Genomic DNA, 27118 nt, shown 5'->3' on the forward strand with positions numbered 1-27118 from the left:
GTTCCTGCCTGTTTGGACCAACATCACCTCAGACAGGTGGGTGAGACAAATTATTCAATCGGGCTACTGTCTAGAACTCAACACTACCCCCCCCCCCACATACCACCCAAACAGCGCCCAATGTCGTTAGAACATTTATAACTGCTCACACAGGAAGTCATCTCCCTCCTACAAAAGAGTGCAATAGAACCAGTTCCCCTGCACCAACAAAACACAGGAGTTTACTCTCTGTATTTTCTCATACCAAAAAAGGACGGCTCTCTGAGACCTATTCTAGACCTCAGATCCCTAAACCTCTAGATTGTCAGACCATTTTCACATGGTCACACTTCAGCAGGTCCTTCCTCTTCTTTCGCAAGGTGACTTCCTTGCCACTAGATCTCAAAGACGCCTACTTTCCCATTCACACATCTCACAGGAAATATCTCAGGTTAGTAGTGGACGGTCAACACTACCAATTCAAAGTACTCTCTTTCGGAGTTACCACAGCATCCCGGGTATTTACCAAGTGCCTGGCGGTAGTGGCAGCTCATCTAAGAAGACAGCACATTCACGTCGTCCCATATCTCGATGAATGGCTCATAAAAGCCAGCTCATACAGTGAGTGCGTACACCACACTCGTGCCACCATTTAACTACTCCACGACTTGGGGTTCACAGTAAACCACTCGGTCTCATCTACAACCGTCCCACATACAACAGTACCTAGGGGCCACAATAGACACCTCAAAAGCATTTGCTTATCCCTGTCCAGCCAGAATAGCAAGCATGCAAGCCCTCATAACCAAATTTCAGCCTCAACACTCTCTTCCAGCTCGAGTGTTCATGCAACTCATAGGGATGATGGCCTCTTGCATATTCATAGTGCCTCATGCAAGACTCCAGATGCGTCCTCTCCAAGAGTGCCTAGCACACCAATGGAACCAGGCTCAAGGTCAGTTAACAGATTTGGTGTTGGTAGACAGTCGCGCTCTCTGCAGTGGTGGAACACCAAAAACCTTTCCAAAGGGCGACCGTTCCTAGAGCCAGTTCCACAAATTGTCCTGACAGCGGACGCATCGCTCTCCAGCTGGGGAGCTCATCTTTTACATCACACCATGCAGGACAGGTGAACTCCTCAACAGAAATTACTCCACACCAACCACCTGGAGTTACTAGCCATATTCCTAGCCCTAAAGGCATTCCAGAAGCAAATATCAGGCAAGGCTGTCCTAGTCTGCACGGACAACATGGCGGGACACATTCTCTACAGCTCTCAACTAGCACAAAGCATATGGAGATGGGCTGTGCCGCAGAAATGTTTTCTCCTAGCCCAACGTGTCCTGGGAGTCCAAAACAACATAGCCGATCTGTTAAGCCGTCAAACGCAACAGATTCACGAGTGGGAACTTCATCCGCAAGTTCTTCAACCATTTTTTCAAATGTGGGGCCACCCACACATAGACCTCTTTGCAACACACACAAATGCCAAATGCCCAAGCTTCGCCACCAGATTCCCACTCCTATTGTCCGAAGGCAATGCGATATGGATGAATTGGTCAGGCAGATTTGCGTACGCTTTTCCGCCTCTCCCACTCATTCCACGGGTAGTGCGAAAACTACAGCAACACTCACTGACTCTCATTCTAGTTGCTCCAACTTGGGCCAGACAACCGTGGTACACCACATTACTGGAACTCTCTGTGGCCCCGCACCAAAAACTGCACCTCTCCCCACGCCTCTTAACCCAGAACCTTGGAGAGATCAGATACCCGGACCCAGCTCAGCTCAACCTTGCGATCTGGCTCCTGAAGTCTTAGAATTCGGTTACCTTAACCTTTCTCCTGAATGTATGAATGTTATTAAAGAGGCTAGATGTCCCACCACTAAAGCCTGCTATGCAGCCAAGTGGAAAAGATTTGTTATAAATTGTCATAACACCATCAATCCCCTAGATGTGTCTATCCAACACATAGGTTACCTACTACATCTCCAAAGGTGTAACTGGGCATATACATCTATCAGGTTGCACCTCGCTGCCATAGTGGCCTATTTACAAAATAGAAAACACCTCACTTTTCAGAGTACCTGCCATCAAAGCATTTATGGAAGGCCTCAAAAGAATAATTCCTCCCAGAGTACCACCCTCACCTGTGTGGAATTTAAACATAGTTCTCACAAGACTAACGGGTCCTCCATTTGAACCTCTACATAAATGTGAACTACAATTTTTAACATGGAAAGTTGCTTTTTTAGTGGCCATCACTTCTCTTAGAAGAGTTAGTAAACTCCAAGCACTAACCATTCAGGAACCATTTTTACAAATACATCGAAATAAGGTTGTTCTCCGAACCAATCCTAAATACCTCCCTAAAGTTATTTCTCCCTTCCACCTAAAGCAATCTGTAGAGTTGCCAGTGTTCTTCTCGCAACCGCAAACAGTTGCAGAAAGGACTCTTCACACTCTAGATGTCAAAAGAGCACTGCTTTATTACATTGAGAGAACAAAACTTTTTCGCAAAACAACTTTTTGTATCCTTCTCACCGCCACATAAAGGCAACCCCATATCAAAATCTGGGATAGCAAGGTGGATTGTCAAGTGCATACAGATTTGCTATAACAAAGCAAAACAAACATTATCAATTCCCCTAAAGCCCACTCTACCCGAAAGATAGGGGCTTCAATGGCTTTTTTAGGCAACATTCCCTTGCATGACCTCTGCAAAGCAGCTACATGGTCTACACCGCACACATTCTCAAAACACTATTGTGTATGTGTGCAAACAAAGCATCAAGCTAGTGTGGGCCAGGCTGTACTCAAAACATTATTCCAAACCACTGCAACAGATACTGGTGGTCGCTGCTAAGGAGGGGTACTGCTATACAATCTATGCTTAGTGTGGGTGGCAGTTCGGGCTGGACTGTTCCCATAGGGCACAGGGTCAAGACTGATTTGCATATGGCTGGGTCCAAACTGGAATGGCATGGTGAGCAAAAAAACGATGGATTTAGGCCCAGATCTCTGTACTGGGGTGAATGAATGACATTGTTCTGCATTCTGTTCATCAATAGTTATTTTTGCAAAGTGTGTGATCTGCAGCTCATATGCCTCGAACGGAATATGCTACTTACCAGTATGCATCTGTTCTTGGCATGTAGAGCTGCAGATCCACACACGCCCACCCACCTCCCCGGGACCTGTATCTGTTCCAGCTTTATCTTACTTGGATATCACACATGGACATCTCTTTTTCTTCTACTAACTCCATTTCCTATCATGGCTAAAAACAATCTAACGATGGAGTTAATGCCCATGCGCACTGTTGTCCAAGGGAGGAGTCGCCTATCTTGTGACTACAAAGACTTCTTCCAAGACAACAACAACGTGCAAGCATCCGAGCCCAACACCAGATGGCAATCTATGCTAGTGTGTGGATCTGCAGCTCTACATGCCAAGAACAGATGCATACTGGTAAGTAGCATATTCCTTACTCTTTATCGACCTGTTCATCGCCTTTAGTGAGCATCTGCAAGCAGTTTAGTTGTGGCGCAAATGAACTGACAAAAGCAGACATGCTGCTGCATCCAGACTTTGAAACTTCCTTCCTTTCATATCAAGTACACCCCATCCATTGTGTCTTTCAGTAAACGTTACACATGTACCTACGGCATCATCCCCCAAACCCCCCCCCCCCCCCTCCCCCCACACACCCACCACCACCTCACACCAGCTGCATCTTCTAGCGCTAGGAAACCTTTTTGCCAAGTTGAGTCCAACAAGCTGTTTGTTCATCATCATCTGAAAGAGACACGTTAGTGATAGATTCCTTACCTTCGAATATCCCCAGGCATCAGACTGGATCCGGAAAGTTTTCATCAGCAGTACCCCTGCGCGTCGGTAGGCGTCGTCGTACGGCTCCGCGTACGTCGCTGGTGTCGTAGCCGCCGAGATGACGTCGTCAAAGATACTTGGACATGCCCACGCGCTCTGACGTCGGTTCTTTCTTTTTCCACGCAGCAGTGCAGGTCCGAGAGAGAGAGGTACCCCTAGTTAGGTTTAACTTTGTTTCTAACAACTTCTTTTGTCGTGTGCTTGACTCCTGGTGCAATAGAGATGCTCGGGTTTAAGCCCTGTAGGGCCTGTCGCCGCAACATGTCGGTGTGGGACCCTCACGACATGGGTCTCTTCTGCTTGGGGCACGCCCAAGACCCCGTGCCCCCGAGGCGTGCCCCGATTGCCGAGCCATGGCGCCCAAATCTTTGCGGGAGCGTTCCTGAAAGTTGTTGGAGGTCCGGCAATCGGTTCCGCGCCGATCAAGGTCCCGATCCCGAGGGAGGTCAAGGGACCGGTCGCTGAGCCATCGGCATCGCTCGTCGGAATCGGGGACAGGTAAGTCTCGGCGCCATAATAAATCGAAGAAGCATTGTCGCTCTTCTTCTACCCCTCACCTGTCGCAGGACGCGGTGGAGGGGGCGGGCGGTAACTCTCCCACGGCTCCGTTGAAGCCTCTGTCGTTGCCTGCGACCTACCCTCCCTTTCCAGGGCTGCACGAGACTTCGGACGAGGTGCAGGCCTTTAAATCGGCCTTGTGCCATTTTTTTGCACCGGCGGGTTCCTCCGGAGCGCCTTCGGGTCCCACGGATCCGTCGGAAGGGTTCGCCCCCGTGCCGCCGCCTCTGGCCTCGGCTATGCCGGCACCAAACCCTGCGGCGGCGCCGGCCCTGGATCCAGCGCTTGCACCACCGCTGACACCAGACGGCACCGACCCGGGACTGGTATCTTACCCTCCCATTCCATTTCTTGGAGGGGAGTTTATCCCGTTTCCCAGGGCACCTCGTCCTTACCGGCCCCTTCAGCAACTGGTGGACGAAGGGGAATACTGGGAGGGGTCTGAGGACCCTCTTTCAGCTCAATGCGAGGATGACCCTGAGTGGGAAGGCGATGTGGAGGGTCCAGTGGATCTGGATTTCTCTCCCCACCCTGGCACTCTGTCCCCTTCTTCCGTGGCCACGGAGGAGGTTGGGACATTGTTGGTGGTTTTACGTCGGGCAGCTGAAGCTCTTAACCTCGTGCTCCCTTCTGTACCTATCAGGACCAGTCTCCTGACTGAGGTCCTGCAGCCGCAGTACTCCGCTGCGGAGCCTTTACTGCCCTTCAATGAAGCGCTTACTTATATCCTGTTGGGCACCTGGATTAAACCTAACACAGGAGTCCCTGTGGACAAGGGTGTGGCACGCCGCCATCACCCGGCGCTGGGCGACCCCAGCTTTTTCACACAACACCCGATGCCAGAGAGTCTCGTCATCCAGGTTTCTGCCTTGCCGAGTGCGTTCCCTTCTGCTCCTCCGTACAAGGAATCTAGGAAACTGGAGCAATTTGGGAAAAAGATTTTCACATCTGCCTGCTCTGAGTTGCGGGCAGTGAATACTGCGTGCCTGTTAGGCTGCTATTTCCATTCTGTGTGGGACACTGTGGCACAGGTGCTACCTCAGTACCCTGTGGAGGCACGGGCGGTTCTCTCCCAAGTGATTACGGATGGGAGAGATGCAGCGAAATTTACTATTCGTTGTGGGCTTGACACGGCCGATTCTCTAGGTAGGGCACTTTCCACAACTGTGGCGCTCCGTCCTTATGCTTGGCTTCGCACTACTGGCTTCTCTGGGGATGTCCAGAACACCCTGTTGGACATACCCTTTGACGGTACACGCCTCTTTGGTGATAAGGCGGATAGCACCCTGGAACGTTTTAAGGACTCTCTGGCTACGGCCCGGTCTTTGGGTCTCGCCACCACACGTTCTCCCTTGGGGTCCGCTTTTTGGTCCTTTCGAGGCCAAGGTCTGGGCGACCAACCGCGTTCTATTCAGACCCGCAAGTCTGCGCAGCCACAGACTCAGCGTGGACGTGGGACCCGCTGTGGTGGATCCCAGGGACAGCGGACGGGTCAGTCCACCACCTCCCCTGCCGCCGCTGCCTCTAAACCTTCCTAGTCTGGTGTTTCATGCCCACTTGATACCAGTGGGTGGCAGGATTCGCCATCACCTTCCCCACTGGCGCTCCATAACCTCGGACAGGTGGGTTCTGCAAATAGTCCGCAGGGGCTACTCCCTCCCCTTCGAATCTACCCCTCCAGCCATGCCTCCTCAGTATCACCGCATGTCAGGGGAACACTTGACACTTCTCTAGCAGGAAGTTACGGCCTTCTTGGCCAAGGGGGCCATCGAGCGCGTTTACGCCAGAAGTAGGTCGTGGTTGTTACTCCCACTACTTCTTGGTTCCGAAGAAGGACAAAGGTATGTGCCCTATCTTAGACCTCCGGAACATCGATCACTTCCTCCGGAAGGAGAAGTTCAAGATGCTCACGCTAGCTCAGGTCTTGCTTGCTCTAGACCCGCAAGACTGGCTGGTAGCGTTGGACTTGCAGGATGCTTAGTTTCATATTCCCGTCCTGCCAGCCCACCGGCGTTGCCTATGGTTCACGGCGGCAGATCCCTCTCCCTTCCCCAACTGGAGCACACAGTAGTTACGGACGCGTCCCTCCTGGGATGGGGCGGCCACATGGGAGAGGCAGAGATCAGAGACCTCTGGTCTCCAGCGAAGTCCAAGCTCCATATCAACCTTTTGGCACTCAGGACGATCCTACTTGCACTCAAAGCATTCCTTCCCTCTGTCAAGGGGAGAGTAGTGCATGTGTTCACAGACTACACCACCGCCATGTGGTACTGCAACATGTCAGGCGGGGTGGGGTCGTGGACCCTATGTCGGGAGGCTCTACGTCTCTGGACGTTGCTGAAACGTCAAGGCATTTCCTTGGTGGTTCAACACCTGGCAGGTTCACTGAACGCCAGGGCGGACGTACTCCGCTGACCGTGCATTTTGATCACGAATGGCGTCTTCACTCTGAGGTGGTGCAAGGTCTCTTTCAGCAGTGGGGAGAACCTTGGTTAGATCTATTCGCCTCCAAAGAGAACGTGCAATGTCAGCAGTTCTGCGCATTGGAGTTTCCAAGGCGGCACTCGCTAGGGCACGCTTTTCGTCACGAGTGGAGTTAGGGACTGTTGTACGCCTTTCCGCCTATACCACTTCTGCCCAGAGTGCTGAAGATCAGGCGTGACTAGGCCCAAGTCATTCTTGTGGCACCGGACTGGGCTCGAAGAGTTTGATATCCCGAGCTACTCAGTATGAGCGTGGATCCGACTGCCTCTTCGGGGGAAATCTACTGTCGCAGCAACCAGATACGGTCCTCCACCCGAACCTGTCCAGCCTCCACCTTTAGTGCATGGTGATTGAGCGGCGACAGCTGATTCTATTTGACTTGCCTCCCGAAATCTGTAAAGTGATTTTGGCAGCCAGGCGTCACTCCACTAAAACGGTATACGCCTGCCGGTGGAAAACATTTGTGGCATGGTGCACAGCTAAGTCTGTTGATCCTCTTGCTGCCCCTCATTCTGAGGTCCTATTGTTCCTCCTTTCTTTGGCCCAGCAGGGCTTTGCTTTGGGCACTATCAAGGGCTACCTCTCTGCTCTTTCAACCTTTCTTAGGTTGCCTGATCAGTTCTTTCTTTTCAAGTCCCCGGTTGTCAAAAGATTTCTCAAATGCATTACTCACCTTCCCTCCTATTCCTTTTGTGATGCCTCAGTGGGACTTGAACCTGGTTTGCACATATCTGATGTGCGCTCTATTTGAGCCTCTTCATAACTGTCCTTTGCGGTTATTGACTGAAAACTGTCTTCCTGGTGGCCATCACCTCCGCTCGGCGTGTGAGTGAGCTCCAGGCTCTTTCCTGCAAATCTCCTTTCCTTGCGATTCGTCTGGGCAAGGTTGTGCTTCGACCGCGTCCCTCCTTTCTATCAAAAGTAGTCTCTGCCTTTCATCTCAGGCAAACTGTAACTCTGCCCACTTTCTTTCCGCACCCTTCAAGAGAAGAGGAGAGGCTCTACCGTCTGGACCCAAAACATGCGCTCTTGTTTTATCTCTACCGCACACAACAGTTCCGTTTGGATGACCAGTTCTTTGTTGGCTACCTGGGCGCCAAGAAAGGCTGGGCTGTGCACAAGCGAACTATCTCTTGATGGGTTGTCTTGTGCATTAAAGCCTGTTACTCTCTGGCTAAAAAGGAACCTCCGGTTGGGCTGATCGCCCATTCTACCAGGGCGACAGCAGCTACTACAGCGTTGGGACGTGGTGTCCACCTGCAAGACATCTGTCAGGCGGCCACTTGGGCCTCGTTGCATACTTTCACTAAGCACTATTGCCTTGACGGTCCGGAGAGACAGCTTCTTTGGGTGTTCAGTTCTCCGTGACGTTCTGGTGTAATCTCACTTCGCAGACCCAACACCGGGGTTGGTATTGCTTGGGTATGTACTCTAAGGTAAGGAATCTATCACTAACGTTTCACTTTCAGATGCACAAGTAAGTTACTTGTTTAACGATATATCTGTAAGAGACATTAGTTAGTGAAAGATTCCTTACTGCCCACCCATCCTCCCCGTTCTGTGAACTGTTCTCTAAGGTTCAGGTCATCCCTTTCAGGGCTCTAGCTCTATTGCACCAGTAGTCGGTCTCTGGCATAGCTCGGCGCTTCTGGTGCGGAAAAGTTGTGTACAGAACTGATGTGGGCCCGTCTAAGTAGCTCTGACGATGTAAACTCGGCGGCTACGACGCCAGCGACGTACGCGGAGCCGTACGACGACGCCTACTGACGCGCAGGGATACTGCTGATGAAAACTTTCCAGATCCAGTCTGACGCCTGGGGATATTCTAAGGTAAGGAATCTATCACTAACTAATGTCTCTTACAGATATATTGTTACACAAGTAAGTAACTTGCGCTTTATTCCAAATCACTTTTTATAAGTCTTTTTATTTTTTTTTTAACCAGTCTCTGAACTTGTTAATGTCGAATGTGCTTTTAAAATCAGGCATAGTAGCATGTGGAGGGGTAAAAAAAAAAATGGTAGAGAAAAATGGCTTATTTTGCAAAGAGCAGTCGGAGTTCTGCTCCATTAGCTATTGAATATTCCATGAATCTCAGGAATTGGGCCTGCAAATGAAGTATCCTAGTCACAGGTCTAGTCAGTTGTCCTTCAAAATGATCTGCAGCTGGTCTTAAATGCTATTGGATGGTAAGAAACTTAAGGGGGAGGGTCTGTGTTCTTGTTTCCAGCAACGTGCTGTCAGCTGTTCGATTATTCCCATCATATAGAAGATGAGATTACAATTTGAGCCATACAGCATACATCCCTGTGCGTCTTTAGTGCTGCGTAGCAGAACCACAGTGGCATTCCGTTGGTTTCAAATTTTACCCATCTCTCTGATCAGTTCCAGTATTTTCTCATAGAAATCTCATCTAGGGGATATTATCCTCGATTATAGTTAATCCGATATTGCTTGTGATAAATCTAATGAATGTTTTTCACTTTCAAAACTTGCAGATTATATGAGGTTCAATCAGTTGAAAAAAATGTCATACTAAAGCTTAAGGTCAGGCAGAACTGTTTTTAGGTTGTTGATTAAATTATCTTAAAACGTGTAGTATAAAAGTAGGAATTGTCTGCAGAGCAACCTTGTCTTTGTGAGTGATGACTGGCTTGTTAAAGATCAGGCAGGTATTCTCTTCCATTGTGACATAAGTAATAACCACTAAAATAATAGTCTTTCAGGTAATGTCTACTGGAAGGTGATTTGTTTTTGTTCAAAAGGCTTATACTTCATAGATGCTGGGATTAGAATCGCTTGCTGTTGTGGGTGGGGACTGCTTAGAGACTGTTTACGAATGGCTATATTCCTGGAAAAAAAATCTAGTTGTAGAAAACCAGAGCTTTGGAGAAATAATTACTGCTATGTTACTTTTTCATTCCAAATGGTACAAAGAGGAGTTAATTTTCAGCATTGGATCATTCATTGGTTTTACATGCTTCAATACTTCTCAGCCATCAAGCTTGGAACTCTCGGCAACCAATGTTCAGGAGCAGTGTACCTATACACCAAACTAGTTTGGAAAAACCCATAGCCCACATACAACATATTCATCTGATTTTCTGACATGAAATCTGGCCAGTCTGAGAGACAGGAACCAATCTCTACTGCATCAGAGGCTCTGCCAGGTTCTTCAGCCCACATCAGTGTGAGGGTAGTTATGAGGAGTTGTGCTCTAGTTTCTTCAAAAATGTTAATCTTTTGATAGAATTTCTGACAGAACGTCCATTTGAATTCATTGTTTGATTGAGGGTGCGGTTTCCTTCCATTTATAGTTGAGAAGTTATCCAGGCATTTTCTCTTCAAGAAGTGTGAGACTGTTGAAGAGAGGAATATATAAAGTGATATATTTAGGTTTTTACTTCTGGATCATGACTGAAGGCATTGAGAAATAAGACTTTAATCTGATAAAAAGACGAAGAGACCGACATTTAGACCTTTTGCCACTAGAGGAACAAGGCATGTCTATGCCAGCCATTCCTGCCCAGTCAAAGAAAATGACACTTCCTGAATTGCAGCATCTTCCAAGAAAGAAGATTGCACCCTCTGTGCCTGTCCTAAAGGTTTAGATTATTGGTCACCCCTAAAAAAAAAGAGTATGAAAGGCAAAAGCAAAAAGATCTGGGCGCATGAGATAAAAAGGAACCTCATTCTTCACATAAGATTCATCAAGGAGCCCTCAAAAATGTTTCCAAAATACTGAGCATGTTGCTTTAGTATCAGAAATTCCAGTTGAAAAGGCAAAAATTTTAAAGTCTACAAAAGAGACAATGACTACTTGAAGAAATCTCAACAGACTGTGGTGTCCGCATCATCAGCACTTATGTCTATGATAAGTGCATTAAAATGTACAAGCTCTGTTGCACACATGAAACCCGCCTTGTCCGCAACAAGCACAGAGGGTAGAAGTCTTTTTGGTTGATCTGCCATTGATTGAAACCAGATTACTTAAATTGAGTTGTCCTTCAGTTATGGAAGTGTGTTTTCAGATCCAGATTCTGTTGCTGCCAACTTAAACTTCCTCATTGATGACTAATCCTGTCTTGTTGAGACATGTCAGTCTTGCTGTCAGTGTTTTGCACATCATCATCAAATGTTTTAGCACACTTGATGACTTCCCAGAAGTTTCTCGGTTTTTCAGCTTTTGCTGCATTCCCACTTGTGGCCACGTCCGTCGTTGCTGAAGTCTCCAGTATTCTCTTAACCACCAAACCGGTTTTTGCAATATTCTTTTGTCAGATGGAAGAGGGTGCTCTGAAAAGCTCCCAGGAAGTGTGGCTTTATTCAGGCATGGAAGCTTTTTCTCTGAGGATTATGATCAGTAACAGTTTTAAAAATCTACAACAGTATCAGCTCCAGGATGCTTGAAGATTAAGTAGATCGCCCTGAATTCTGATGAGGGGTAGCTTCATAGTATGAACCCTTCATTTATGCCTCTCTAACAGTGATGATCGGCAGTTAAGGCACCTCCCATGGTAAATGTGCCTCTAGAAAATGCTTACATCACTGCAAAGCATGATCTATGACACTAATGAGAGACTGTCAAATTCTAGTCTATCTGGCTAGTCTTGTTATTTACAGAACCAGATCCCATATTACTGCCTCCTCAATTGTTTCCTTAATTTTCGAAGAACATGTCCTGTTCTAACACTGCCCTGTTAGTGCTTTTAGTATTTTCCACTTCACCAGCTCCTATGCCTCAACCTCCGCTTCTACCACCACCACTGGAATCTTCAATTCTTCCAGTACCAGAGGATCGGGGCATTCCCAAGATCAGAATGATGGCTGTGCCAGTGATGACTCTATTTCAGTTGACATGTCAACTGGTGGTGACATAAATGAAGACACTGATAGTATTTTCTCCCAGTAAAATAGAGGCGATGATGATGCTCATCCTCAACAGGCCCAGAATGGGATGGTTATGTTGTTCCTGATGGTTTAGGTACTGTTGCAGGGACTAAAAGCTTGTCAGCCAATATCAGAAGGTTCCCTGTCCATATTGAAAAGGTGTCAAGCAAGTTTGGCCATCCAGTGTGCATGCCCATTCAATTTTTTAGTTAATAAAACCCATAACAATGTATGTTCGTACAATAATAAAACATGAACATATAGTGAAATAAAAAAACACGATTAACTATTATATTAAAATTCTCACTGCATCATTTGCAAGGAGAGAGGAGAAGAGAATGTTTATTATTATGGACGCTTAGGCTAAAGTGTGTAACCAGAAAAGAGGGGCAGAGGGTATCAAACAAGTTTTAAATTACGCCCTCCCCTTTGTCTCAATGTGAACCCTATCCCTCCCGGTGACCCAGTGTGTGACGAGATCCCTTAAGCTAAAATGCCTTAATGGCAAGAGTTAACTGAAACAAAGTGCTTCGTATGGTGCAGAAAGATGATTCAGGCGAAAGCTAGCATCTTGGCTTGTTGAGAGTTAAGCTAAAGTTTGTAAGCGGCAGGAGGCACAGAAACAAATTGCTTCATATGGTGCAGAAAGATATTTCACCAAAAGCTAGCACCTTGGTGTGTAAAGGGTGCAAGGGAGAAAGCATGCTTTAGAAGCAGTCGGAGCCATATACTGACCCAAACCAGTGTGTTTTAAGAGTATCAAAGGTGTGGAGAGCATAGTTGATGTGATGGAGTCATGAGGCTACTAACCTACTAAGCTGGTTAACCAGATGTTTAAACCCCAAGTCCCAACTGCATTACCCTTATTGGTCCAAGCTAGAACGGTTCAGGATTTTCTATATACAGTAGTCTGTTATCTATGTTTGGATAGAGGTGATGTCACGAAGCTCAGGAATTTGTAATCGAAGCTGGGCTCTAAGTTCCTTAACAAATTTCCCGCACCTCGTTAAGGCTCTCACCCAATTGAGTAAAGCACAACAATAAAGTCTCCAGACCGGTATGAACCCTATGGGACCCAAAGGTTGGCTTCAACAGAGACCTTCTGAAGGCGTTCAGGTTATGGCAGCAGCACAGAACATACATCCATGATTGACACTTGAATAAGCTGCACACCCCTTTGTCTGTCTGCTGGACCCATGCCGGATTGAATTCAGCCACTGTTGGGCCTAGTAAGTTCATATACAAGATCGCTCTTTGCTTCTGTTCATTAATGGCTTCTGATGAGTATGGTTATGATTTCCCTACCAGGTACGAGTTGCTCAAGGGGAGTAGGATTGCAGAGGACTTTAGGGAGGATGTATCCCCTGTGGGAAGAGATTATTTTCAATTGCCTGTTGAATACCTTTTTCGAAGCTGCGTAAGAGACGTCACCTGGCTATAACACAGACTCTTCGATTTGGAAGGACATGATTGCGCTTTGCAATTGCTGATGCCAGGAATTGCCCGGAGTCTCGAATATCCCTTTCAGGCGGGCTTTAATCGAGTCGGCTGGTGCTTTGTGGATCTGAATGTAGTATTTAAATGTCTGAGTCACAGGTTCACAACCTTAGTTTGTTTCAGCAACCCAAATTCAAAACAGAGTCTTCTGCGGATGTGATGGGGCAAGGTGGAGGACCGCCTTATAACCCTAAGTATGGAAGTAGCAGAGGCCCTTTTTAGTTCCAGTTTCAGTCAGTAAACACTGTATAATGGCTACATCTTTCTTTGTCAGAGAGTCTATGTGAGAGGGGCGTTTAGTAAACTCTGAGAACCAGACCACCAAATAGTTATAATACCTCCTGGCGGATTTATTGGTCTTGCTGCCAATGTGCCATGCAAGATGTTTTTGGGTGGCGCGGAGTCAGCGCGCATGCGCTGCTCGGACCGACATTTAGTAGTTGAGTTTTCAAAGTGCTGCTGGCTGGCCTAGCGCTTGCGTTCACGCGAGCATGCACGCGCGCAGCCGGCAGCTTTCAGCACCCGAGGCGCCATCTGGAGCTTTAACTTTGTCCAATACATTTTTCTATGCCAGTGGGATGAAAACAAATGCCGGAGGCACCACATTTCCACATACCGTGTGTATTCGCTTGTCCGCGTGAAGTTTTGGCCATAACCTGGCACTTGCGTTAATAAAAAGCTGCATTTCTTTGCTCAGTGTTTTCATTTTTTTGTTGCAAGCCATGGCAACCGTACTTGGTCCGTACCCAAATTCCTGACACTGCAATGTTTAACACTGCTGTGTGGTGGCTACATCGATAGCTATTATTTACTGATTTATTAGATTCGTTTTATTTTTCATATTTCGGAATTAGTTTGTTTTTTAATTATTAGTGCCCGCTTTCACTTCCTGTCTTTTCTCTTCTTATTTTTCTTTCTCACACGTTGCCTCTCTTTTTGAGTCGTGGCTACTAATAGCATTAGCTCTTAGTCAGTCAACTTCATATTTCTACTGTATTACATATACTAGAAGGTGGTTTTGACTCTGCCCACTGCTTGTGATTGGATGCCTGATCCTGAACCAATTGCTTTGTTACTTAAGGGCATGCATATGTTGTGTATATAAGCTATGCGAGTTACTAGCAGGAATTTGATTCAAGAAGAATGCTTCATTTCAAGATTTTCTGTGCTTACCAGTCTCTTGAAACAAAAAGTATGCAGAATTTGACAGTGAGAAAATTTGCATAATTGTAAATTACAACATTTCACAGATTTGGCTAGCATTATTTTGCCAACACCTACTTATGATGCTGCTCAATATTGGGCTTAGATCAGACTTTGCTCTCACCCTTGGATTATGTATGTTACTGTTCTATAACAACCTACCGTTCACTTTCTCATCCCATGAACCATTCCTGAAGCATTTAAAAACCACCATTAGCATAGCCAATAGGTCTCGCCTTTGGGACCTTATAAGTGTTTAGCCATGCAACAGTTGTTGTTGCACCAAGGATATTGTGCTGCATAACTAAATACTTTTAAGGTCCCAAAAGCGAGACCTATTGGCTATGCCAATGCTCGTGTATTTTTATAGTGGCCAAAAATCAGGACCTTAGTCTTGTCCTGATTTATCATGAGATTGTCTTTACGGTTGTATATGTGTGGCTTCAAGGCTTGCTGTATCCTAGCTTTAGCGTGGCCCATTACCATTATGTTGTCTTCATATTGCAGGATATGTTTTTTGGACGGGCCCAGTTTCAGGGGGGAACTGGGCAGCCGTCCTTCATGGGTTTGTCCAGATCCATTGTATACAAGTTGAAAAGGAGTGGGAGCGAGAACACCGCCCTGCTTCTGGTTGCTGTGGATGATCATTTTGGAGTTGACATTATGAGGACCAGTTCTCACTTGCACCCATGTGCCGGTGTACAGGGCAAAATTGTCCCTAGTAATTTTGAGTAGATGCTTCACGCATTTAGTTCCTCCATAGCGTGGGGTGTTCTACCCTATCGAATGTGGCGCTGTAGTCGATAAAGCAGCATAAACATGGCTGCTGATCTTTTTGTGTTGCTTGAGGACTCTGTGATAGATGTGCAGCCACTAGGACTTAGTCACCGATAAGGATGTGACTCCCTACAGGAAAAATTAGACCTCCAATGGGTCCAGGCGACCAGTTCATTTCACGACATCCCAGTCACTACAGCCATGTTCGAAGCCCTAGCTTGGTGGACTCAACAGACGCACCTCTCAGTCGGCCTTTCGTTCAACCCTCTCTGTTGGGAGCATATTTTAAAGATCTCCAAGTCATTGGTAAGTGGCAGAAGCCTCATCAGCTTTTTCACATCAATCTGCTTGTGCTCAAGACAGTACAGCCTTGTAGTCTTTCCTCCGAAGGATACAGATCTCTCATCTCCTCATCAGAAGGGACAATACAACAGCGAAGCACAACATAAACATGGAGGTGCGAAATCACGTATTCTCTCTCGAAAGTCACAAGACATCTGGAATTGGGCCGTCCAAAATACTTTCCAAAGCCAGAGTAGACAGTACTAATAAGACAACTTCTCACAAGTGAAAGCTATTTTGTTCATGGTGCCAGCAGGAAAGAATGCATCCTCTTTTGTCCTCAGCTGACCAGATATTACCAGACCTGTAGCATTTGGAATGTTCAGGCGTAGCTCATGCATCCATCAGATTTCACCTAGCGGCAATTTCTCGATTTAGACTATTCCCAGAAATGCCATCATTATGGTCCTCTAGGACAATCGAACAGTTCCTTAAAGGATTATTTAGGGTCTTCTCCCCAAGTCAGACCTCCTCCGTCATTCTAGCATCTGAACGCAGCGCTATCACAGCTCACGATCCACCCATTTGAGCCTAGTCACAGAACCTATTTAAAGCACCTATCCTGGAAAGTTGCTCTCCTTGTGGCCTTGTTGTCTGCTAGACGTGTCAGTGAGTTACAAACCTTCACCATTCAGGATCCCTTCCTACAATTTAGAGAGGATAGGGTAATTCTACATACAAATCCTCCATCCTCTGACTTCCATCTCAATCAGCCACTGATTTTAAAAATCTTCTTTCCAAACACTCAACACCAGCCGAAAAGGCACTTCATTCTTTTGATATTAGGAGCTGTATAACATTCTACATAGACAGAACAAATAACTTTCTTAAAACTAACCAGTTGTTCGTGGCTTACAGTGCACCACAGAAGTGGCAACCGCTTTCCAAACAGAACATCGCTTGATGGATATCCACTGCATTTCACTTCTGTCACCAAGTAGCAGGGAAACCGTTACAAACTTCTGTGCATGCTCATTTTATAAACACTATTTCAACCTCTGCGGTACTCTTTGCGGGTGTGCCACTCCAGGACATTAGCAGAGCAGCAACCTGGAAGAATGGGCATACCTTTACGCAACACTACTGCCTTGATTATACTCATCAAGGGGATGTAGCATTAGGACAAGCGGTTCTAAGACCTCTTTTCCGCTAAAGGTAAGCTACCACGTGCTTCCCACGAACTCTTCTTAGTTCTGCACATTGCCTATATCTTAATGTTTTTTTGTTTTTGTTTCTGTCTTTATAGTATAAAGAAGTGTTTTCACATATTGAAAAAAATGGTATAAAATATGTTAATAACTATTTCTTCATTTATTCTATTACCGAGGGATATCTCTATAGCAATGTGTCCCTCACAACACACAGTTCAATGTGTCTCACTACTGCTTTCTACTCTGATTCATGCATGTGAATGTATGAAAGTTCCAATACTGAACTACGAAAGTAAGGTACTTGCCTGCAACTGTATTTCTCCAGTATTGGAATCGTTCATAGATTCACGTGACCCACCCTCCTCCCCTGAGAGGTTCACCGTTCCTCTCAGGGCTGCAGGGGGTGGGCACTCGTGCTATTGAAAATCTGAATAGATACGTGCCGTCTCCTGACTCTTAAGCAGTCATCTCTTGAATCCAGTGAACTTAAAGAGACGTCAGCTTGAGAAGCGGGAGAAGGCACGTATCAAGATGCCTGCCATCTATTCAGGAATTATGATGAGATTTGCTTGCCCTTTAACATTTGGGGACCCGTTGAAGTGAAGGTCAATATTTATACCGGGTATCTATACTGTTCTAAAATGATGGATTGCTGCTCGCCCTTGGCCCTAATACCCTGAAAGTCAAAATCAATGCCCTGACGAAGTCCATATGTAGTGGACAAAACGCGTTGGCTGTTCTGTTCAATTTCTATGAAAAATAAAGATTACCTCAGACGTCATATGAAAAGAATGGACTAACTTTTTGTGGAATTTTTTTTTACATTTCAAATCATTTTTATTGAGCTACAAGAAATAACAAATAATAAGAACAATAATACGTAAATCAATCAGGAGAAAACAAATACAAAAATAAAATAAGTAAATAATAGAAACTAAAATTGCTCAAGGGCCCAGCCAAGGTATGCGCAGTGAATCCGCCATGACGTAGAGGTAGTGTACCAACACAGTTCTCCACGAGAGTTCAAAGGAGTATACAATACAGTATATAGCGCAAGTGTATCAAGTAGTTCCATTCGACACAGTTGTAGAAGCAAGAAATATAATACAGTACAGGAGTATCGCTTCAAATGTAGAATACAATATGTACTATAATCTGGGGGCTTAGGTCGATTTTTCACGGTGGGTTGTATGAGAATGATGAGGCATCAAGGGACTTCCAGAGTTTCCTGTGGGCTTTACGCCGTGGAGAGGAATGGAGTGCGACCTTGTCTGCTCCTTTGAGGAAAGATAGCCACTCTTGCCACATTCTAAAAGACACATCACTGGTGGTTTTCCACTTACACAATACAATTTTACAGGCTAAGGTGAGCATGAGGTCTAGCAAGTATCGGTCATTTGCATTTTCGACTTTAGGGTCCAGAGTACCAAATATAAGATATGAAAATTCTCTTGATGTTGAAAGTGTTACTTATACACTTGTAAACATTATCCCAGTATGTTTGTAAAGTCGGGCAAAAGAAAAGCATGTGGGAGAGGTTACCGACGTTAGATTTACAGTTCCAGCATGTCGGGCTCTCACTAAGATTAATTTAAAGATGTTCTCAGGTGTCCAGTAGGTCCTATTTATTAGCATAAGTTTGGTTTGCGACAATATTGGGGATATTTTATTTGAAAATGGTGTGATATGTATTCTGTCCCAGTCATATGGGATGTTGTTTGAGATGGGTTCAGATTCCCACTTAATTTCACATTTTCTGTGAGATTTGCGAGGCTTGGGAGAAAGAAGTTTCTATATTTTGGAGACGGTGTGTCCTGACTCTAGTAGCTGTGACATCTTGGGGACTATCGACGGGTCGGAGGGTTTGATAAAGCGCATCAAGAGGAGAGATTTTAGCTTTAGGAAGTTATAAAAGTCCATCGGTTTTAGTCCGTGTCGATCTTGGAGGGTAGAAAAAGGTAATGGGAGGGTCCCTATAAAGATGTTTTTGACTAGATTTATGCCGCTTTGAGACCAATGTTCCCAGTGGAGTTTCTCTCCATCAATCTTCAGGCTCGGGTTGCGCCAGAGAGAAGACATATTGGACTTATTGATTTTTAGTGTGGAGAGGTGGTCCAGCCGTAATAGGGCTCTCTTAGTGTTAAGCAAAATGTACTTTGAGTGGGGGAGATGGGATACATCCATGGCGAGGAGAGCAGGTAGAGGCATACCATTGATGATTGACCTCTCTATATCTATCCAGACTGGGGTATAGTCAGTCTGAGTGAGTAGCCAGTTGGTACCTTGTTTGCAAAGATACGCTGTTTGATAGTTCCTAAAGTTCGGAAGGCCCAGACTACCTTCCTCTTTTCGTAATTGGAGTTTTTTCATTGATATTCTGGGTTTCTTGCCTTGCCAAAGAAACGTACTGAAAAGTTTATAGATTGTATTCAGGAAGTCAGTTGAAAGAGTCATTGGTAGCATGCTAGCTAGATAGTTAACAAGAGTAACCATCATTTTTAAAGTCTCAGCCCTACCCCACCACAATAGATATCATGGTGACCACCCATCTAGCAATGAAGAGATTTTTTTGTAGAGTGCGTTCTCGTTGGCTTGGAGGGTGGTGATCAAATCTCCGGTGAAGTCTAAGCCCAGGTACTTGAAGCACTTAGGTTGCCACAGCAGACCTGAGTCGCCCATAATTTCCTTGCCACCAAGGTTATTCTGGAGTTTAACTTCAGTCTTATCTTTATTTAATTTGTACCCAGATACTGCAGCAAAGTCTTCTATTGAGGACATGAGAGCAGGGATCGCAGCTTCGGCATTGTCGGAGACAACTAGTACGTCATCGGCATATGCAGTAATCTTGACCGTGCAGTCATTGAAACGTATCCCTGAGATCTGGCTATCATTCCTAAGATGGTATAGGAAGTGTTCAATTGCAAGCAGAAATAGGGAGGGAGAAAGGGGGCAGCCTTGTCTTGTTCCTTGTTCTAGATTGAAGGAAGATGAGAGGAAGCCTCCCGCTTTTACCCTGGCCGAGGCATTTAAATAAAGTGACATTACCATGCACTGAAAATTCTCGCCCAAGTTAAATTTATCCTGCGTTGCTTTCAGGTAAGCCCAATCTACTTTGTCGAAAGCCTTTTCGGCATCCAAAGTGATAGCCACTATTGGCGAGTCATTGAGTTTGGTTTTCTCCAATACATGAGCTAGGATTCGTGTGTGGTCACTAGATAGTCTGTTTTTTTAAAAACCAACTTGCGAGGGATGGGTACGTTTGGGTAAGAATTTTTGAAGACGCTTGGCGAGAATCATTGTGTAAATTTTACAGTCTAAGTTGATTAGAGATATCGGCTTATCATTTTTGGGGAGTGTTGGATCCTTCCCTTCTTTTGGGATTACTGCTATAATGGCTTCTGCTTGTGTCCCATTAATTTGGCCAGAGCTACTAAATTCATGGAACAGGTTTAAAAGTGGAAGAGTTAGTAGCAAGGAGAAGCATTTGTAAAATTTGGCACTAAACCCATCAGGCCCCAGAGCCTTCCCGATTTTGAGGGACTTAATTGCGCTTTCGATCTCTCAGGTGGTAATTTGGCTATATTGATTTCTAGCTGTTCTTGATCTGAGAGGGCGGGAAGTTTGCATTCATTTAGATAATCTTGCGTCTTTGTGTTGTCCAACTCCTGGTTTTTACTATACAGAGTACTGTAGAAATCCTTAAAAATTTCAGCAATTTTGTCTTGGTCAGAGTGAGCTAAACCTTCATGATCTATTAGGTTCTTAATCGTGTTCTGCTGTATTTTAAACTTTAAGTACGAAGCTAAGCTCTTCGCCTTGTTGGACTCGCAAAGGTTGATGCTTTTTTGATTACTTATCCATGTTCCTGCTCTGTCACTGAGGATTTTATTATACTCGTATTTCTTATTCACTATTTCGTTCAGGACCAAAGCATCCCTTGACATTACACGTTTCCCCTCTAATATAGCAATCTCTTTTTCTAGCCTTTCAAGATTGTTACTATAATCCCTATTCATGGCAGCTTTAATTTTAATAATCTCTCCTCTGATAGTACTCTTCAAAGCCTCCCACCGGGTTTGGTCCGATGTGCCATCCTGTTTGTTATCCATGAGGTAGTTCTGTATTGCATTTTCAATGAGTTGTCTGTGGGACTCTTTTTCTAAAACCTCATTGTTGAGCCTCCAAAGACATTGTTTTTTGAGCGGCTTCGGGTCAGATATAGATCAGCTGATGCATGTGTGGTCCGCGATCACTCTTGGTTCAATCGAAGTTTGTGGAATTTTGATTGTGCAGTGCACTTCACATATATATGTTGAACAAATCTGTAGGTGATGCAGGAGTGGTAAAGTCCTTGTTACGGGTAAGAAGAATTTTCGTGCTTCGAGTTAGTAAGGCATGTACAGCAACTAAAAACGTATGTTTTAGCACAGGATCACTCTTTAAAGCTTATTGCAGTGCTTCTCTTTCTTGCATAGTGCTCCAAAGGACTCCACATCTAAATGGCACATTGCAAGTGACACAAAAAAAACATCATTTCAAACTTTAGTCTGGGTAGGATGTGGCATACATATTTTTAGAAAATAATTTGCCCATTTTTCTCTTTTTGGAAAATATTTACTTATTTAAAATGCTTGCAGCAAAGCTTACCGTTATTTTTTTAAATAGATTCCTAGTGGCTCACTTTCCTAAATATGTTTTGCCTGCCTTACTCCCGTCACAGTTCGCTAAAGATTGTATCTGTTGTTTTGCAGCACATTTTGAGAAGAAGCGCTACAGGAAGCCAAGCAAACGTATTTTACAGTACTCTGAAGATAAGGTTTCTCCACCCAAGAAACGAGCAAGGAGACCCAATGGCACTTTCTGTAAAATGAAAGTAAGTCCAGGTCAAGTAATGACTGAAACTTTCTGGCCCTGAAATGTAGCAGTTTTGAAACTACCTCCTATTTAAGTTAATTGTTGACTAATGGCCTTTTTGTGATAACTACGTTGTGAATATTTTCTATTTTGTAAAAAAGTCCATGTATTGAAGTTAGTTTAATGCTAACTAGTTTGACCTGTAATGCCATATCTTGCCGAACAGGTGCAGACAGCTGTACTTTCATAGAAATTTTGAACTAAATGTCCCCAAAAAGGACGTTTAAGAGTCTTTCTGTGCCCAAAATAACTTTATGTAAAGTCACAAGTTGATTTTTCTGATTTTTTTTTTTTTTTTTTTACGTAATGTCTCTAGCAGTAATGTTTTAGGCCACGTTGTTTAGAGATCCCAAAGCAATACCTCCAGATTTCCTTGTCTGGAGTGGAAATGCAAGTATCACATGTCGGTATCCAGTTAGGATTTACTCCTAACTGGATAACTGTGGGGGTGAGGAGGCTGCTGTACCCTGAATCTTAAAAATAAAGGATATGGCAATCATCGGGTTATGCTATCTATGATACTAGTAAGCAGGGTTTCCAGAATGCAACTACTATCGTCAGTCGTTTCAATTCTCTGGGGCTGCTTTTGTTTCTTGCGTGAATGGGCAATTCTAGTTCCACTTTCTCAACCTTTTGCAACACATACCACTTTTGAAAATCCATCTCTCATATCTTTCATGATTGCTCTGTATGACGTTGATCTAGTATATGTAATATCTGTAAATTATATAATGAGGGTATATTTTAAACCTCTGATACTGATGCTCAATTTTCTCTTAAATCGAGGATGGGTAAGGACACTTATTTTTGGAAAAATCTAATTTTTGTAAAGAATTCTCAGCATCACTGGACTCCCAGCGATCTGTACTTGACTGTGCATTGTAGCTTTTCAGGAGTCTAGTAGGGAAATATTATGGGACTGCAGATGTGTTTTAAAAATTGATAAGGGACGTACAATACTTAATTCACCCAATCCTTAAAATGCGACATTCATAGTCTTTCTGGGATATTTTATAGTTATGTTAAATTTTAAACATTTTACATTTTTTTAAATTTGTGAGGAGTGAAACCAATGATATAATATGATTCGTCTCAGACCTAGCATATTTACTATTCCCATGACAACGGCAGCAAGAAATAAGTTCATACACATTCGGTTCTTCTTTTTGGATTTGTGAGTATCTGTAAATGCACTAAATAACTTTCGCTTGTGCAAAAAGGTGTAGAGAATTCTTGATTCAGATTTTGCTTCTGTCGAAGGCCACTTTTTATGCAGTCAGTGTCAAGACTGTCAGAACCGTTGCATGGGTTGTAAAATGGATGGCTTTTGCTTTGAATTCTGTATATTGTTATAAGAAATATTTTGACTATAAATATGATCATTTGCTAATGCTTTAAGTCATTCTCTGCATAAATGGGTTTTAAAATTTTGATTTGGTTTGTGTGTTGTATTTATATGCATCATTTTAATTAGTGACAAAATTGGCATTGCAGAAGCGACACAACCTACTTCTTGTTTGGATTGCAAATGCAGATGAGAATCGTTTGTTTTTCGAATTTGCAACCTGTCTTGTTACTGAGGTCTGATTTTCAACAAACTTTGTTCCGCGACTACCTATCATGTAGCGGCAGCAAAACTGATTATACAAGATTGACTACCTTGGGAAGACCGGGAGCTGTCTTTGTAGGCATTGTTTTTGCAAGGATATGTGCAACTTTATTCGGTTATTTAATATATAACATTGTTTTTTATTCAGTATGTTTTATTAGATAATCTTGATTTGTTTGTGTATTTACTTTTCACTATATAGAAAAAATTATTAGCCGTTTGAATTGAATGTTTCACCAGATCAATTCATTGTTGGTGGAGAATCCCTTTCAGGTGCAACACCATTTGGTATGTGAATTGTAGACGCTCTCACCACTATGAAAATCGCATCCCCTCATTGACCCAGTAGCTCAGTGGTCTTTTTTTCTCAGATAAAGGCCTTTTTTAACCTTGTCTTTATTCAGAGTTGTATAGAATAGGTACAGCATATGTTGATACATCAGGAAAATATCAACAATAATACAATTGAAGAAACGTTCCTCAGTCCGAATCCCAGCTCAGCTGATGATTGCACTGCGGCTGGCGCGGCGACTAGCCCAGGAACAGCATACCACAGTACAGTACCACATAGGCCATAAAAAACAGACCGACAATCAGATTAGGAAAGAACCAAACTAAGAAGAAAAACAAACATTACAATAAAACCTTGCTTGTGCCAGCAGCAAAAATGAGACAGGGCGAGCGTCCACAGGAGCCTCACATAAGGGGAAGAAGAAAAAATGTCAGCAAGACTGTGCTCTCGTTGCTAAAAGATGGGGGAGGGGGAGAGATACTAAACAACCCCATCAGTGGAGTCACCATGAAGGGACACTTAAAGTGTCAGTCAAGGTATGGGACAACCCATCTGGGGGAAGGAGAGGCATATGAGCCAGTACGGCCCCAGCAACATCAAGCCGCCACAGACAGGATCCGTCACACACAGGTCCACCAGACATCTACTCAGACCACTGCCAGCCTCACGTACAGTGCCACTAACACCCCTCCTTCCCAAACATACTCCTCTCCTGCCGGACTACTAAGTTAAGTGTCACCAGTGGACTGCCGCACTTGTTGTGCCGCCACTGATATGACAAAGTGAAAACATGGCTTTAGGTCTGCCATTGCAGACTAGTTGGACAGCTTCTAAACTGCCAACTCGATCTGGCAAACTAACTCTTTTGCCAAGTCCACACTGTCCTTTTTTTAATATGTTTATATCTTCCCTAAGGAAGGCTTATAAGCCCATAAGGCAGAGGGCTAATATTTAAAAAGGCATGTTGAATTTATCCCTTACATGGCTGATATTAAAAAAGACTTGTTGAATTTATACCTTACATGTCCTGGCATTAAAATTCAATATTGATGTTTTGACTGTAGTAAGGCCGGTAGCCCTTTTTGCTAGCATTGAGTTTTTCTAGCCCACATGTTATTTGCTAACTTCCATATTGGACCACTGTATATAGGTACTTCAAGGTATCAAATTAATTGTTGCCTTCGACTCTTTAAACCAGACTTATTGCTGATGTCGGATTTTAAATCTCTTTTAAGGCAAAGGTGACTTTAGAAAGTCATCACTTTGTTACCCGAAATTCTGATAGCCATTTCTGAGTATCCGCAGCTGTTGTCCCCTGAGACAACAGGCTGCTCCCCTGCTAGAAAGTGTGAAGCGTTCCCAGAAGCATCTGTTAGGTTTCTGGTCTGAATGAATAACAATCATCCATGTTGCAACTAGGTGATACTGCTATTTGCTGGTTAAGCACGCCATACTCTTGAATATCTTCAAAGAAAGGAGTATAAATGGCAGTGTCCTAAACTGTTTCACTTCCTACCTTGAACAAGGAAGTTAATGCATTAAAACATCAAACTCTTCTCGAACTCTTAACTAATTTAACAGGTGTTCCCCTAGGTTTACATCCTCTCTTCCTCATTCTTCAACCTGTAGATAGAATCTCTTAACTCCCTTCTCAGAAAATCTAAAGTTTTTCACTGTTGCTACGCTGATGATACTTAGATCTACTTGAGAATTTCCTCTCCTGGTGACTTTCCTAGTGACTGTCTCTGAGATACTGGGTGTTGGATGACTATCAACCATTTTAAAATAAACATCAATACTGATTTTTGTTTAATTGCCCCTCCAAAATGCGTCATCCATGTACATGACTGGTTAAGCAATAATACAGTGCTAGACTCCAGCTATCGTGTTGTAGAATGCTCAAAATCATTGGTCTTCAAAAAGGAGCTATGCCATCTCCTGGTTCAACTGACTTACCTTGCGCCACCTAGAGCTCTCAGTGCTGGATGGAAATATTATGACAATACCTATTCTGATCTTCTTCTCAAACTGTCTCCCTATCAAATCAAGATTTCTCAAACTTGCTCACATTTCCTATGAAGTGTTGCATTCTCGAGCGCTAATTGATGTAGTCCACAAACTGACCAACTAGTTTATTGTGTTATAAATATCAACATTTAATCAAAGAAATTCACTTAAGCAATCTCTCTTTGGAAATAACTAGTGGGGCAATTGGGACTATGAAATCTTTAAGAAACAAATATATAATTTGTTGTTCCAGCAATTCTTTCCCCTTTATGTGGCTCCTCAACCACAATCTATTTGCTGTATTCCAAGGTTAGAGTTTTAGGATGTATTGCATAGCTAGAGTGTGAACTAATCTTAACATCTAGGACATAAATGTTGAAGTTTCATTTGTGTACATTTGCGAAATATCTGTTTCCTTCCATCATTGTCTCTGATAGTATATAGTGTCCTTAGCTTTCAGTGCTTGTTTTTCGCTATCCAGGTATAAGTGAGATTTCTGATATAGTCAAGGATTGTATGTAAATCAGTGAGAAAAGATTTTAGAACAGTTTTTACTAGAGTGAAAATCAGCAAAACACTTATTTTAAACCTTCTAAATCCTAATACAGTAGCTGCCTCATTTTTAATGATGGGTGGTTTTGGGTGTTGGGCACTTGTTTGTGAAAGGAGCCATTATAGTTCAGTGATATGTTGCAGAAGCAAATTGATACCACCATGTAATCAGATTTTGTTATTATTAACATGTCCTTATTGAGTGATTTGATATAGCTTGTTGGATGAGCTTGAAGAGTTCTTAGAAATAAAAGCTTCTCATATTTGAATGATGGACCAAGTAGTCTGGCTTGTCACTTTAAGATGTCTCTATAATTATCTAGACATCTCTCCGGAGTTAACAACATGTCCTAAATTATTATTAAGATCTTGTGTATTACTTCACATTGCTTAGTAAGGGATCTAGCATTAACGAGCATACAACGGTGTGTGTGAAAAAGTGGGGAGGGACTGGATTGTATTAGCTGTGGTGCTTGTCTAATGGTGAAATATCCATGTTCTTTCTAATTTGGATATCTTCCTTAATCTAGACTTGCCTTTACCACAAGTCGGGTCTCTGACAGGTAAGTTATGATTATGCTATCGATGATGACATTGTGCATTCTCCTGATTTAATTAGCAAGATCACTCATGAGACCAATACAGAAATGGCTTGCCATTACTAGTCAGTCTATGGGGAAATGGGAAGGGCTAGTGGTTGTTAGATAAAGATTGCAAAGCGAGTTTAAATGGTGGTCGCAGGATAATGACAAAAGGTATACTTTTGTCAGAGCCTATACACATCTGTGGGTGTACACATGGAGAAACTCAAAATCAGAGGAAAGAGAACAAAGTAGGAGACTGTAAAACACATCACCCACTTGGAGCTAAAGTTAGGGCTTCCTCATTTAAAAGCCTCCCATTCACAAATACAAGGAAAGACTGTTCAGCTTAAAACAAGTTACTCTGGTTTACACCAACAAAATGTGATC

At 43.9% G+C, this 27118-nt stretch overlaps 1 protein-coding gene across 2 annotated transcripts in view; it reads left to right on the forward strand.

The window, feature by feature from the left end:
• The window catches only part of NSD1 (nuclear receptor binding SET domain protein 1), a 1235760-nt gene that overhangs the window by 387117 nt on the left and 821525 nt on the right, over window positions 1-27118 (forward strand). For both annotated transcript variants that reach the window (XM_085618316.1, XM_085618317.1), the window contains exon 6: window positions 21525-21646. In XM_085618316.1, coding sequence (XP_085474442.1) covers window positions 21525-21646 — 122 coding nt within the window. The remainder of the gene's footprint in view (window positions 1-21524; window positions 21647-27118) is intronic.

Source organism: Triturus cristatus, chromosome 7 (genome assembly GCF_964204655.1).
Source record: "Triturus cristatus chromosome 7, aTriCri1.1, whole genome shotgun sequence".
NCBI classification, from domain to species: domain Eukaryota; kingdom Metazoa; phylum Chordata; class Amphibia; order Caudata; family Salamandridae; genus Triturus; species Triturus cristatus.